We start from the raw sequence: 15,355 nt of genomic DNA on the forward strand, positions 1-15,355 counted from the left end.
TAATGCGAGACTTTGGCTATATATCTTATTTCAGCGTGTTCTTTCCAAGCATCTGTAAAACTTGAGATATATTCATGCGCCTAGACGAGAGCTTCAGATGTCTTCGATTATTAAACCTGCGTTTCGAAAATGACCCTCGGCACTTGATACTCTGGATCCAACCACATCAACACACCACTCGAGGAAGGCATCAAATCCTTGGCTTAGGTTCACTTCATACTCATTCCACTTTCGTTTAATAAACTGCTTTAGCTCAGAGAAGAACTCCTCGATAGGGTTCAAATCCGGTGAATAGGGTGGAAGATATATTAGCTTAACGCCGGCATCTGTGCACATCTGCTCAATTCTCATTGTACGATGAAATGAAGCATTATCCATGATGAGAACAGACTTTGGCTCCGGCCATCGGTTGCAGTGTTGAAGAAGTTGTTCAATGAAATCCTCAAAAATATCAGCATCGGTAGAGCCTTTGAAAACTCGTCGCAGGACTATCCCATCCTGAGCATACGCAGGTAGTATTTGATACCGTTTATCCCGTTGAAACTTGGAAGTCTGGACTGGTGTAACACCCAGAGGAGCCCAGCCTGTTCGTCGGAATCCCGCCCTTTTATCACAACCTGACTCGTCCACGAAGACCAAATGGTATCACCGAAAGGTTGATATGTGTGGAGGTAAAAGTCTCGTAGGTCTGCATTCCGTTCCTTTGCAATTTGTCGGGCAGCTTTCTTGGACCACCCCACTGAAGCAAGCGCCCGGCTGATGCTTTGGATCGTCACATGCTTTCCAAACTCGTCCCAGAGAAAGAGGGCCATCTCGTCTTGATATAAGGTCGGCTTCTCCAGTAAGTGGTCGCAAAGGGCTTCCATCATACGTGGAGTGATACTTCGCGGGCGACCAACGCCATTTCGAGGGGCCCTCACGTTTCTCAAAACTTGCAGGTTAGAGCGAATGTGAATTATTGATTGTTTGCTACAGTCTGCGATGTGGGCCATCTGAGAAGTCGTTAGCGACTTGCTTTGGATCATATGATGAATTAGCTCTAGCTGCGGCGGTTTCAGATTCGGTGCCATTTTGCTTAGTGTGATGTGAGGCGGTCATTGTTTGTGCTACGTGGACACTCGGCGCGTAATTAGGCAGTCCCTAACGGACCGACATTAACCCGAGGTAAATGACATCATATCGAGGCTGCTAACCATCGCAACCTAGCATAGTTTCAGACCGGCTCGGGCCGACACTCTTCCGATGGCAGCACCAGAAGCCATGTCACTGCGGATGGAGATCCACAAAATCCCTGAGGCATAACGCGAATATAGGGCGACCTTCGAGGTATTCACTGCGTTCCTTTAATTGAGATATAGAGATATACAGAAAGTCAGCTCTGTGCTATTGAAATAGAAAGGAAGGTACGGTGCTATCGACTACAAGAATGCCATAAATAGCAGTTGCCATCACATGACGGCGGGGCTAGGCTGACACGCAGACACGCGGGGTCCAGCTGAGCATAGTTCGAAATTTCGACACATCAGTGGGCCAATCTTCGTGATTTCTCGAATCACGCTGAGCTACACGCCCACAGGCAAGCTAACATCCTGTCACTTAAGGACTGGTAACTCCGCATGTTTCTCCTGAGGGCGAACAGATCCTAAGTTCTTGATTTATGGACCCAACGATCTCGTTTGGCGGTCCCAATTACGGATCAGAGATAGGCATTAACTACGGATCCATCAGGAACGAGTTCCGTCTTCCTCTAGGTAACTAAAAGAATGTTTGATAAGTGTCGTCGACCGTGCTAATCTTTGTGCAGATCTTAATCAACTATTGCCTATCGTGCCTAGAGCTGCATTCGACTCATATACAGATCAACATATAGATAAATGTCTTCCAGGAACACGGACCGAGATCATCGATCAAATCAGAGAATGGGCCTCGTCACCACACGGGAAATACATATTCTGGTTGAATGGGCTAGCTGGGACAGGAAAATCGACTATCTCCAGAAGCATGGCGGAGATCTTCAGCCAGTCTAAGTCACTGGGAGCAAGCTTTTTCTTTGAGAGAGGTGAAGCAGACCGAGGGAATGCCAGAAAGCTTTTTTCAACAATCGCAGGGCAACTAGCGATTAGTATTCGCCAATTGAAGCCATTCCTCGAGGAAACTGTCCATGGTAACCCGGACATCGCAGAAAAGACAATAAAAGAGCAATTCAAAAAACTCATCCTTCAGCCACTACAATGCCTCGAGCTATCCAATTTCCCTATACAAACTATAGTGATAGTGATTAACGCACTGGACGAATGTGAGGGAGATGGTGACATTCGGCTTATACTGCAACTTCTCCCACAGCTACAATATGTGACTGGGTTTCGTGTGCGAGTACTTTTGACAAGCAGACCTGATCTACCGGTCCGTCTAGGATTTTCGAAAATTGCAAACGATGACCATAAGGATCTTGTTCTCCACGACATCCCTTTAGAGGCGATCGAGCATGACATATCACTGTTCTTTGATCATCGGCTAGCAGAGATTAGAACAGAACGCTTCCTACCTGCAGACTGGCCTAGTGACAGAGATTTTCAACGGCTAGTAGAATTATCCGTTCCATTATTTATTTTCGCTGCCACTATCTGTCGAATATTTGCGGAACCTCATTGGGATCCTAGGGACAGCCTTACCGAAATTTTTACACGTCAAAACGATCATTATAAGCTCGACGGGACATATCTTCCAGTTCTGGATCGTCTTATCAACAGACAAAACGGGAAACAAAAAGAAAAACTCATTTCGGAGTTCCAGCAAGTAATTGGTGCCATCGTGACACTAGAGAGTCCACTCTCAGTTGCCTCACTTTCAAAACTTCTAGGCATCCCGGAGAGGCTTATTCACCTTCGACTAAACCCACTACACTCGGTATTAAGAGTGCCAGATAATGGAACAACGCCCGTGCGGCTCTTCTACCTGTCATTTCGGGACTTTCTTCTTGATCCAGAAACGCGCAAAAAAACTCCCTTTGCGATAAATGAGACAGAGATGCATCATTGCTTAACCATACAATGTCTCTTTACTTGTCAAAAACTGCGGAAAAATATCTGTGGACTACCAAGTGATGGGACTCAACGTGGAGAGGTTGATCAACCAACTATTGATCGCTACCTTCCTCAGGAGTTGCAGTACGCTTGTAGATACTGGGCACATCATATGATGCAATGCACAGATCTAACTAATATGATGGTACAAGATGCTCTTCTGTTTCTGCAAAGGCATTTTTTACACTGGGTGGAAGCGATGACCCTACTGGGCCTCATATCGGAAGTGTTATTAATTCTTAATCGCCTCCTGACAGCAACACTGGTAAGTTTCCTAGACAGTCATACATTATTCTCACTGATAGACCTAGTGCCTTCGTCTTTCTCTTATAATGCGCACGCCTAAAGATAACTTTAGCAGAGATGACGAGATAATGATGACCTATAGGCTTTCTTTGGTTCATATTTGACAATTAACTCGTCTAGATCTATGGCAACTACTACCAAGTGGGTCGGAAAGCGGCGCGACTACCGGGGTTGCTTGGAACACCTTGATCTTGCGAAGTGGTGACGTATCAGAGGCAGTCCCGAACTACGAACAGGTGTTCTATGGGAATTGCTTTGTTATTTCCCAATAGGTTGAGGTGCGATAACTTGACTGCAGAAAGTAGACGCCATCAAATTCAAGTCTAGGCAGTAAATTGAGTCCGCTGAGTATATCATGAATTAGGTGAGGTAAGCGGCGGGGTAAAGGTTACAATTTGCCATTATAACACTGTGGGGGCCAAGGTTCGGGACAGTTTGGTTAACCTTAGTTTTCGACCCTTCAGCCTGCGAACATACGTTCTTTTTGGCTGTTCGTGCTCTAATTTAGTTCGCATCGTTCTAGACCGCATCGCTTATCTATTGAGCTCAGCTGACCACAGGCTATGATCTCAATATACATAATTTACTGTCCATACAAACATCATGATTGCATGCCTAACGCCCGATCCAGCCTAGAATCTGCAGCATAGTGGTATTAATCGCCAAATTATTCCATCGACTCTATATCAGAAAAATTGAAACCGGTTAATTCTGTGCCAGTTTTTCCCTTTATAGAAGTGATTTACTCATAGCACCTGATATAGCGCAGCCTAGGCGCACACAGAGACCTTTTGCGTTCCCGGAAACCTACATTGGTCTTCTGATTTGAATACCTCCTACCGAAGATGGAATTCAGGTATATCGGCGAAATCTGGGAATCACTCAAACTTGAGTAGAGGGGGAGCTGCGTATTGAAAATGGTCAGTGGACTCAACGTTGTGAAGTCTAGAACAACCTCTTCGACCCGTAAGAAATTAGTCGTTAAATCTCTAAGCCTTATTCCTGCAAACATCTTAACATATTGAGTTCTACCCCACCCGGCAACCATGGAGGACTAGGGCGGTGCTGACGCTTTCCTGGAAGTTACATTGCCGCAGGCCGTCGTTTTCTTCGTCTGCTCAGAATGAATTTTGCCGACACTTGTAGGCTACCTTAAGAGCCAACGTATGTTTTTATGTATTGTCCGTCGTGGTCCTCCCCAAACCAATAACAACATCAATACTAGTAAGCGAACTAGAGACTCGCTCGTTTCTTATATTTGAATATTTTCTGGGTTGGGAGGCGCAACTTTGCAGGAGTCAAGGCTACTGGCAGACACCCACGAACTGCGTCACAACCAACAACGGTTTATTTAACAAGAGATAAACCAGAGCGACAAAAGATCTGCAGGAAGCCGATCGAGGCATGACAAGCAGTCACCAGACACACGGGAGTGATGGCTTGCCTCGAGCAAGCTATTGGGGAAGCTCGACAGGCTGTCAACTCTACTCTGCTAGACGATTTTAACCGGGCAAGTTTGTTGCTAAATTAGGACTTTGTCTTAGCGACCGGTACTCCCAGACTGGAAAAATGACAGACCTCGAGGAAGCTATTTCCGTCGCACGACAAGCCGTCGATGCTACAGCGCTAGACCATCCACGTTTGGTTTGGCGATTGAACAATCTCGAGCTTCTTTTAGGCGATAGGTACTCGAGGTCCGGAGTATTAGCAGACCTCGAAGAAGCTACTCACCTAGCACAGCAAGCTGTCGACACTGTGCCACCAGATCATCCGAACCGAGCAATATTGCTGAACAATCTCGGACTTCGTCTCGGTGAAAAATATCTACGAACTGGAGCAATAGCAGATCTCCAGGACGCTATCAATGTCGCACAACGGGCCGTTGATGCTACTCCAACCGACAATCCGCAACGGCCAATAGTGTTGAACAACCTTGGATTTCGACTGGGCGACAGGTACTCCCAGACTGGAGCAATCGGAGACCTCGAGGAAGCTATTAATATGGGACGACAAGCTGTTAACGCTACTCCACCAGACCATCCGGACCGGGCTGGACGGTTAAGCAATCTCGGAATTTGTCCGGCGACAGCTACTCCCGGACAGGAGCAATAGCAGACCTCGAGGAAGCTCTTAGCATAGCACGTCAAGCTATTAATGCTACCCCGTCAGACCATCCGGACCGAGCTGGACAGTTAAGCCGTCTCGGAAGTTGTCTCGGCGACAGATACTCCCGGACAAGAGCAATAGCAGACCTCGAGGAAGCTATTAGCATAGCACGACAAGTTGTTGACGCTACCCCGCCAGACCGCCCCTACCAGGCTCGTATATTAAGCAATCTTGGAAATGGTCTCCACAACAGATACTCCCGGATAGGAGCAATAGCAGACCTGGAGGAAGCTATTAGCATAGCACGACAAGCTACTAACGCCACCCCGCCAGACCATCCGGACCGTGCTAGATATTTAAGCCATCTAGGAGCCTTTACGGGCTACAGATCCTCTCGGACTAGAGCAATAGCAGACCTCGAGGAAGCGGTTAGCATAACACGACAAGCTATTGACGCCACCCCGCCAGGCTGTCCGGACCGGGCTATACGGTTTACAAACCTCGGAAATAGCCTATGCAACAGATACTCCCGGACTGGAGTGATAGCAGATCTCGAGGAAGCCAAGCGATGTTTCATTGACGTCGTACATCAGACCACGGCCATTATTAGCGAGCGTGTCGTAGCTGGCCGTCGTTTTCTGTCCTCTCCAGGCATCCTTCAAGACCAACAAGCATATTCGATTGCCAGGACGACAATCGACTTGATTCCCTTAATAGTGACTCGTTCTCTGCAAAATGCAGACAAGCGGCACCTTCTGTCTGCTGCCGTTGGACTGTCATCGGACGCCGCCGCTATTGCTCTCCATTTTCTTCACGGCCCAGTCGTTGCTATCGAACTACTCGAGACCGGCCGCGGTGTTATAGCAAGCGCGTTTTTCGAGCGGTCTGAGGTTTCCGCTCTCGAAAAGGGCCATCCTGAGATGGCGCGCTCCTTTATCGACCTCCAGGATAAGCTGGACACGCCATCTTCGCCAACTTTTCTTGCTATAGCAGAGCAGCCCATTATGGCTACAGAGACAGAAGGAAAGCAGCGACAAGAGGCTGGGCTCCATCTCCGGTCGCAGCCCGGGTTTGAGCGATTCCTTCTTTCCCCATCTGAAGCCGACATGTTAAAGGCTGCATTATACGGGCCGATTGTCATCCTGAACGTGAGCTCGTTTCGTTGCGATGCTGTAATCATTACGCAGTCTGGAATTCGGTTGCTAGAGCTGCCACATCTCTCCCAAGAGACCATTAATGACCGGGTCGTCGGGAATCTTCAGTCTCTAGAGACACTCGAATGGCTCTGGGATGATATCGTCCGTCTAATCCTCGATGATTTGGGCTTTACTGAGCCTCCGTCAGGCAGTCAGTGGCCGCATATATGGTGGGTTCCAACTGGAAACCTGACTCGATTTCCTCTCCACGCAGCTGGACATCATCTCAGGCGCAGCGGCGAAACTGCGCTCGATCGAGTTATCTCGTCCTACGGCTCGTCCGTCAAGGCAATCATAAACAGTCGTCGACGGGGAGCGCAAGCACTAGCAGGCGGGAAACCCCACAATGTCGTCGTCGTTGCCATGCCACACACGCCGGGACAGCAACTGCTTGAGTTTGCAGGTGACGAGGTCAATGCCGTGCTAGCCACCTGTAGGTCAATGGGACTGCAGCATACCCAGCCTCGACCGCACAAGAATAGCGTCTCATTAGCCTTAGAGACTTGCTGGATCTTCCACTTTGCTGGCCATGGCGGCACGCATCCCACAGAACCACTCCATAGCCAATTGCTCCTCGAGGATTGGGATCGAGAGCCGTTCACGGTGGCGAGACTCTTGGAGACCAACCTCGCCTCAAATCCGCCATTCCTTGCCTACCTCTCGGCGTGCGGGACAGGTCAGACCCTGGATGAGACGTCTGTCGACGAAAGCATCCATCTGGCCAGTGCGTTCGAGCTGGCCGGGTTCCGTCACGTGATAGGGACGCTGTGGAGTGTCGATGACCGATTGTCTGTAGACATGGCTCGAATGACGTATGAGGTTTTGCACAGTGAGGGAGTCAGGGATGAATCTGTGAGCGGCGGACTTCACTACGCTACCAGACTGCTTCGAGACCAGTGGATCGACAGCGAGACAGATACTGGGCACGGGAGATCAGGGCTTTCAAGTTCAGCAAGGGACGGCGGGTTGTTAGTTCCGGAGCGGAAGCGGTTACTCTGGGTCCCTTATGTTCACTACGACACCTGATACCGAAGCTATGGCTTATTCTGGATTAAAAGCCAGTGCTGGGAACTCTTGAAGCATTTCGAGCCTAAAATTTGTGTCAGACAAAGATTGTATCTTGGTAATTTTTGACAACTAGTCGACGAGTACAGGTGCGGAATTAGAGTGTGTAGCGTCTGTCCAATCAACGTCAAACCCCTCCTGAACAGCTAAGCTCTGATGATGAAGAATCTGTTAGCAAGATAAGTAGGAGTAAACGTGAACGTCGAAGCAGCGATTGTCGCCCGTACTCTTCGTCGGAGGATGCGAGAGGTGATTCGCGTTGAGTTTGTGGAAGTCAGCCAAAGAGGATCTTAATCCGAAGTCGCGCCGGAGTTGGGAAGACGACTTTGTGTAAAAAGATTATCCACGACTTTATCCATTGTAGCGTGTGAAAACTCTTGTTCGACCGCACACTTTGGGTGCCCTTATGGGACCTGAAGAGAATCTCTAGCCTAAGGAGGGATACAACCTTGAAGATCTATTTTTACAAGTATATCTCTCCCAGAACCCGATAGGCAAGGTCCTTGCCCATGAACAGTGGGTTGCATTGGATGCCACCGAGTATCATCGAACTCTCTTTATCCTCCATGGCCTGCCTGGATGAGGTTTCTTGGGGGAATTAGATAAAGGCCACAACGTGTTCCCTCTCCTCCAGTCTCTGTTCCAACTACCCAACGTCATTATCACATCCCGCCCACATGGATCGCTTCCATATTGGCTCACAGGTACTTTCGACCTTGAACTCGAAACCATCGGATTTTATCCGGATCAAGTAAGGGGTTACGTCAAGGTAGCCTTCACCAGTCAAGAACCGCGGGAAGCCGACTCGAAAAAGGCCGACCAGGTTCAGTTATTTCTCCAAAAGCATCAACTAATGAAAGGCCTTGTGCGAATCCCGATTATACTGGACGCCCTCTGTGAAAGTGCGTTGCTTATTTCCTTGTTTAAACTAGAGGCTTGAAAGACCCCATGGAGTGGAAAATTGTAAAGTAGTAATACTCAACTACCACGCCTAATTTTTCCGACAGCAGTAGACTTATTGGGGCTGATGTTCAAGGAACCGTCTTATCGTATTGCATCAGGGATCCTAGTTATTCTTAGTCTGTATATCTTCTTTGTATGTAGCTCGCTCTTGGCAGCGACAAATATCGAGAAGCTCGTTAATTCCGAAGCACTGCGCACCCTCCCCACTGTAAGGACTCGGTATGAACAGAATTCATGTAGTATTGACGAAAAGTAATAAAGCTGAAGAAAGGAAAGAGAGGTAAGCTCTCGCGCGATTGTTATGGTACAGATGGAACAGACGGTTGTGGTCACGTGATCGGGCACGTGACTCCGACAACACCGGTTCGTCACACTATACTGTATTCTATACAACGCGCAGGGCAAGCGAAAAGATGCGGAGATGACGCACCGGCGAGCACTAGAAGGCTATGAAAAGACACTCGGTCTGGATCATCCGTCCACGCTTATGGCAGTCAATAACCTTGGGCGTGTCTTTTATGATCAGAATAAGTGGAATGAGGCGGAGAAAATGTACGAGCGAGCATTAGCAGGCTTCGAGAAGGCGCTTGGTTCAAATCACCCGTCTGCTATCCCGGCGCTCAACAACCTCGGGCGTCTCTATAGTGGTCAGGGCAAGTTGAAGGATGCGGAGAGGATGTTCCAAAAAGTGCAACAGGTTTTAAGGTTCTCACGGGTCAACAAAGATGACAGAGTGAATCTTCCTAGCGGGTGGGAGCGGCGGACCACCTTTAGCGGCCGGGTGTATTACCGGGACCACAACACACACACGACTACAATGCCCATTTAAAATTGGCATCTGCAAGGGTCGCACAATAGGAGTTTCAGCCCCTCGATCAGCATGGCAAGGGTCAAAAGTGGGCTTGTACGGCAGACTATAGGGACCACCTTGCCAACTTTCTTAATCATCCAGTCCAGTCTCGCGGAGATACGAGGCAGCCTGTGCCAGCGCAAGTGGAAGGCCCCCCTAGTAGAGAGAGTAACTCTTCGCTTGTCTCGTCCATGACTGCAGCTTATCAGCTTCTGGCCTAACTTGTACACTGTAATAGAGGCCTGATTGCGAGAAACAAGTGCATTGAATACGCGATACTAAGTGTGAAGAAGAGATGAAAACAGTAGGTGAGGCCTCGCAGATAGGCTGCAAGGATCGCACTAGGCCCAAAAGGGAAGCAGGCCTGATCCAGAGTGTTACAGGAGCTCCCAACTGATTTTCTGTGATTGGAAAGCAACTTATAGCTACATGAAAATAACCAGTGTAATGGGGATTTCCGCTCTCAATATCGGCATCCTAGCGTCATGTGACTGAGGCCTTAGCAACAAGGCTAGCGTTTTGTTTCGTGAGATTAAGTAGCGTTCGTTTGATAGTATCAATAACAACAACTATGTTCCCCCTTATGAAAATACTCTGCTGAGGTTGCTGAGGTCGCGGTATCGGCATACTGCTTATGAAAGGTTCTATTATTCGTTCTGTCAATCCTCTATAGCGTCACGCTTTGCCTATCGTCTTCCTGCACTCTGCGAGTGTGGTGGTGTTGTCTCTTCGCGATCGACCCGTCTGCCAACGCAGATAGCCTACGAGCATTCCCATCTTACACTAGGTAGTTTCTTCTATAACACCGTGACCTTCCAAAGTTTGAACCACCTTGATTCTAGAGTTAGTCAATATATGGCTGCCAATGGGCATACTACGACCAAATTCTGTGAGAAAGGTCCGGTTTGCCATTGTGAAAAGAATATTCTGAGCTTAATAGTGAAAGGGTCTTCAGCTATGATTATTGACACTGCGCTTGGAGATAAATTTGATAGCATAATTACACTGCAGACAAACCCAGCTCGACCCGGACAAGTTTGTCTCCAATTTCCAGATCCAAACCAAGTGATATCTCTAAGCTGTCTTGGATACTCCCGTGGTATCCCAATATAAGTTCTTGTGGAGAGTATACCAGTAATCGGCGCAGAAGAACACCCAAGTCTCAGGATTCGTGCGAACCAACTGAGCATTGGTCTTGCGATCAGAGTTTTTCAAAGCATTTGCTTGACCGTCCCATTCAGATTTAGCAGGTACTGCGTAACCCTTTGCAACACTCTTAAAAATAGTGCCAAGCTTATCTGTTAAGCGGGTCAGCTATGTCTCAGATTTAACTTGCATCACAGAGTACTAGTGGACTTACAGGTCGCATCTATAGTGTCGTCGTTGCCAATGACCAGATGGAATAACTCATGGAACAAGGTCGCACTTTTAGAGAGCACGTCGCTAAGCTTTTTGCCTTGAGCGTCGACACCGAAATCTGTTTGTACGTCGGTTCTTGTGAAGGCCCTCGGACATAGTGTGACGGTTCTTGACGCCGTGGTACCTTGGGTCACACCCAGTTCGCCCGAAGCACCGCATAAACCTCCTTCTCCATAGGCATGACCTATGATATATTCCTTCAGGTCTGAAGACCAGTATGGCACCGAACCTGCTTCTTGCAATTGCGATCCGTATTGCTGGGAGTCTTGAATCTCCACCTCTTCACCACACTCTTCAATTCTAAGTGTCCTAGGTTTCGGTTCCAGCCAGGAGCTGTCGCAAAACAACCACGGCGTATCTTTTGAATCAGGGGATTTCTTGGCCATGAACCATTGAACTTCCTCGAGAAGTACTATAGTATTTATTGTTAGCCAAAATCCGGAAGATGGTACATCTCAGGCAGAGTAATGAAACACTTGGCTTGAAGATGGTCAAAGGTTAGTAAGAGATGGCTTGATATCTTACATTTGATATCATCCACGTCCGCATCGTCCGTATCATCGTTAATACCCAAGTATTTCTCAAGAGCATGTTTCGCGTTCTTTGTTTTTGTTTCATCAGCGTTACCCTTCGCGTCATCAAACGCAGAAATACCGGCGGAGGCCATGGCTTGAGATTCCGTCCACCATTGCGTAAGGACCGATAAGTGAGAGTCACAACCGCCATTCTCGGATCCTTGTTTCACATTAAACACATCACCGATCTCGGCTGAAAAGGCAAAGGGGATGTAAAAAAGCCAGAAGGCCAAAATCTTCACGGTGATCGATGACATAGTTCTCCGATCCCGAGCAGAAATATTTGTCGTGATTTCCGTCTAATCTCGGGGAAGTGAGAGAGAATGACCTTTTTATTAGAAAATGGAGTGGCACATTGGGGGGCGGCCCCAAATTTCTTGTGAACCGCATTGATTTATAGCATTCATCTAATTATAGAGAGTCTACTAGTCCTGCTCGGGGCTATGTATTTCAGGGGTAGATTGTTGAGCCAGGTTTGATGTGGACGAATTCAAGTTGGAGAAGCCATGAAGAATCACGCGTTTCGAGTTAGATTGTGACCGACGATTATCTGTACTGCAAAACATTGCTACTGGTGCAGTGGCTGAATATTCCAAGTCGTGTTTGAAGGACTTCAAATTAGGGAGAAATCGACATATCTCCGGAAAGAATTTCAGGAATAGATCAGTTCCAGATGAACTTCAACCAGAACCTTATAGAATCATTGAGACTAACAGCCGCTTGTTTTTGTCTCATCTGCGTAAATCAGAACGCTGATTAAAGTGCATTGTACTAGGGTATGTACTTTGTAAGAATGCGAAAGCTGAACGCCACGGGTGCATTGACCCCCAGCCCCCCGGCCCCGCCCCCCCGGCCCCCAACCCCCTCCACCCCGGCCCGAAGGCCTGACGTCGCTTTCCTTTTTCACTTGCGCTCTCTCTTGTTTATTTGCGCGCTGAACTTTTCACTTGCACGAACCATTTCCATATACTACGTTTAATATCCCGAAGTTATCGTTTTATTTATCATAAGCAGCTATGCCACCTCCGCAGCTGATGGTATTTACCAAATTTTACGTGCCTGAGACCGCAAGTCTAGAGGACGAATACTGGGGAGATTTCGCACGAAACCTGCAAGATTGTCCCGGGCATCATATTTCTAAATGGGGCCGAATCGAGGAACATTTAAATGATGTTCTTCTGATCACATGTAATATACCTTCCCTTAACGAGTGACGAAGATACTAAATTCTCCAGTGTGGACATCCCAAGAGGAATTGAATCAATTCAGAGCCTCATCATCACACGAGACCTACTTGTCAGCATTATGTCGATACTCAGCGATTCCACCAGAGGTCTATGAGTTTGATTATAACCTTCCAACCCCGTGGTTGAGGAGCCCAAGCTATCGTATCTCTTTTATATGTGCGCACTTCTCAGCTTCAATAGACCTGGAGCAACGCCACGAGGCGCCTAGAGTCAAGGCCCTCGAATCTAATGTCGCTGTTATGCCTAACTTACGCAGGTATATGACGCTTGCACATGCAGACAGGAAGCCTATAGGACTCTGGGATAAACCAAAAGCAGATGATAGGGAAAAACCGAAGACGTGTGTGATATTCTACTTCTGGACGAATGCTGAGACGGAGCAGGACTTCAAACACAAGGAGGGGCGTCATGGGCAAACAAAATATCAATTGGCCGAGCAAGAGTTGAGGGATGCTGGGGTTGAGAGATGGACAGAAGAGCACTGGGTTCCACGAAAGCTTCCGAATATTAAGAAGTGAAGGGATAAATCAGTGCTCGCAATTCTAGTGCCCTTTGCAAATGCAGGAACAAATCGAAGAAAGATCGACGCTCAGTGAGAAATTACTGCGAAGGGGATGCGAATTCTTCTGTTTGAAGACTTATCACATAGCTATTGACTACAATATGAGATATTCTCCTGATTTGAGATAACCCCAAACACTACTGATATGAAACTTCAAGTAATTCCCAGCGTCTTTATAATGTCAAATATGACTATCAATACTAGCAGAACGCAGCTACATGACTAGGCTAAACCAGCAGGGAAGTGTAACAAAACCGTTGCACGAAAGAGTCCGTGTTATTTCCTTTGCGGAGTCCTCAATGTATCTCCCCGTGATATGCGACACCTTTTGCTGTCGACAGGAGGAACGAGTAGCAGCCGACCGCGGGGAGCTGCGAGGCCGACTAAAACCAGCCAAATTTCGCGCCAAGCCTCGCTCTGATTGGCTTGTTTATTGGCAAATACACGTGATGTTCTGCCCTCACGTGCCTTTGCCTGCCTTTTGCTTTTGATGAACGCCCTGAAACGACTACGAAGTGGAGGGGTTTTTTTACTCGTTTCAGGGCTTCCAGTGTGCGGCAGCGCGCGTCACCAGTCTTGAATTAAGCCGGTAACTTTGCAGTCCTCATCGATGAGAACGTTCAGTTTGTTGAGATCATACTGAGCAACCCATAGGGTAAGTTTTTTAAACTGTTCTAATTTATCAAGAAAGGCTTCAAGTTGATGCCGGTATGGTTTGACATCATCCGACGACGATGCCAAGAGGGCCTCGAGATGTGATCGAATACGACCATCTGTAACACTCTGGGTCAGGCCTGCTCCCCTTTTGGGCCTAGTGCGATCCTTGCAGCCTATCTGCGAGGCCTCACCTACTGTTTTCATCTCTTCTTCACACGTAGTATCGCGTATTCAATGCACTTGTTTCTCGCAATAGGCCCCTATTACATGACACTAAGTGTCTTTTCATCATATCAACCCTTTTTCGTCCTGACTGGGCCATTTCGACGCGTTCCGACGTGTCGTAACCGACAGCAGGACTCATCTCTCACCTCAACCATACCCTTTTCTCTCGTCTGAGCAAGTGTGCCTTTCTAAAAGCACCGCTGACAGCGAGAACACCTTGAACTAGGAATGCACACGATATCGCTTTTTGACGATATCGTACCGTTTTTATCGTTATCGCTATCGTACCGCAGAGGAAAAAATTTTGCGATACGATATCGCGTATCGTACCGTTCTTTCAATGTTTTTACGATAATTATCGCCTATCGTACCGTCAATATCGTTGTTCTGACGATACGATAACGATACGAATCCTGCATTACGATATTATCGTTACGTTAATGCCAAGCTTAGTCACGGGACCTTGGTCATATGAGCCCTCGGGCGCTGGCCAATGAGAGGCCTCAGTTTGCGGCACCACACACCTCCATGATAAATATATATCTGGTGGTAGGAGCCATCGTGTACATGCAATATATTTTTCTTATACTTACCATACAAATTTATATGACAAGGGGGAAAAATTCATACCATAATAAGCATTCGATTTCCTACTACCTGCAATTTTAAAAATTAAAGCGTTTACAGACGTGATCTTTTGAAAATCCGACGAGGTAGATTAAACGGGGATACAATTCGAATGTTGATGTTGATGGACGATACTTTGTAGGCATAGGGGGGATGTGGAGGTTATAGGAGGTCGTCGGAGCTAGTCCTAGGTAGAAAACAGAGGTTGGTTTATTTTTTTATTGCAGATTCGAGCGATTCAGCGCGTCGTAGCGATGTTGGATGGCCCTTGTGGTGGTGACCGTCGCCGACAGGCGACTGTAGCCAACGCCACTGTGGCTGGTATATAGGCCCTAGTACTACATAACAATATCGTTGTATCGTGCGATGTCGTTATATCGTACCGTTTATCGTATCGTCACACTATAATTATAATGATAATTATCGTATATCGTATCGCTGGGTGCTAGAAAAATTGTTACGATATACGATACG

At 47.5% G+C, this 15,355-nt stretch overlaps 3 protein-coding genes across 3 annotated transcripts; 2 read left to right on the forward strand and 1 right to left on the reverse strand.

Annotated features, from left to right (window-relative positions):
* Positions 1–4,958: 4,958 nt before the first annotated feature.
* N7509_000510 (CHAT domain-containing protein) lies at positions 4,959–7,717 on the forward strand (the record flags this gene model as incomplete). Its single annotated transcript, XM_056625147.1, has 2 exons — positions 4,959–5,344; positions 5,425–7,717. 2 exons carry the CDS (start codon positions 4,959–4,961, stop codon positions 7,715–7,717), a joined length of 2,679 nt encoding a protein of 892 aa, XP_056493729.1.
* A 1,489-nt stretch (positions 7,718–9,206) lies between these two features.
* On the forward strand, positions 9,207–9,548 carry N7509_000511 (kinesin light chain; the record flags this gene model as incomplete). The annotated part of the gene is made up of 1 exon (XM_056625148.1): positions 9,207–9,548. The coding sequence occupies one exon, from the start codon at positions 9,207–9,209 to the stop codon at positions 9,546–9,548; it is 342 nt and encodes a 113-aa protein (XP_056493730.1).
* A 1,095-nt stretch (positions 9,549–10,643) lies between these two features.
* On the reverse strand, positions 10,644–11,820 carry N7509_000512 (uncharacterized protein; the record flags this gene model as incomplete). The annotated part of the gene is made up of 3 exons (XM_056625149.1): positions 10,644–10,867; positions 10,930–11,400; positions 11,514–11,820. The coding sequence occupies 3 exons, from the start codon at positions 11,818–11,820 to the stop codon at positions 10,644–10,646; spliced, it is 1,002 nt and encodes a 333-aa protein (XP_056493731.1).
* Between the last annotated feature and the right edge of the window lie 3,535 nt (positions 11,821–15,355).

This window comes from Penicillium cosmopolitanum (assembly GCF_028827165.1).
Source record: "Penicillium cosmopolitanum strain IBT 29677 chromosome Unknown utg000003l:1.0-3747932.0:1.0-3751027.0, whole genome shotgun sequence".
NCBI lineage: Eukaryota > Fungi > Ascomycota > Eurotiomycetes > Eurotiales > Aspergillaceae > Penicillium > Penicillium cosmopolitanum.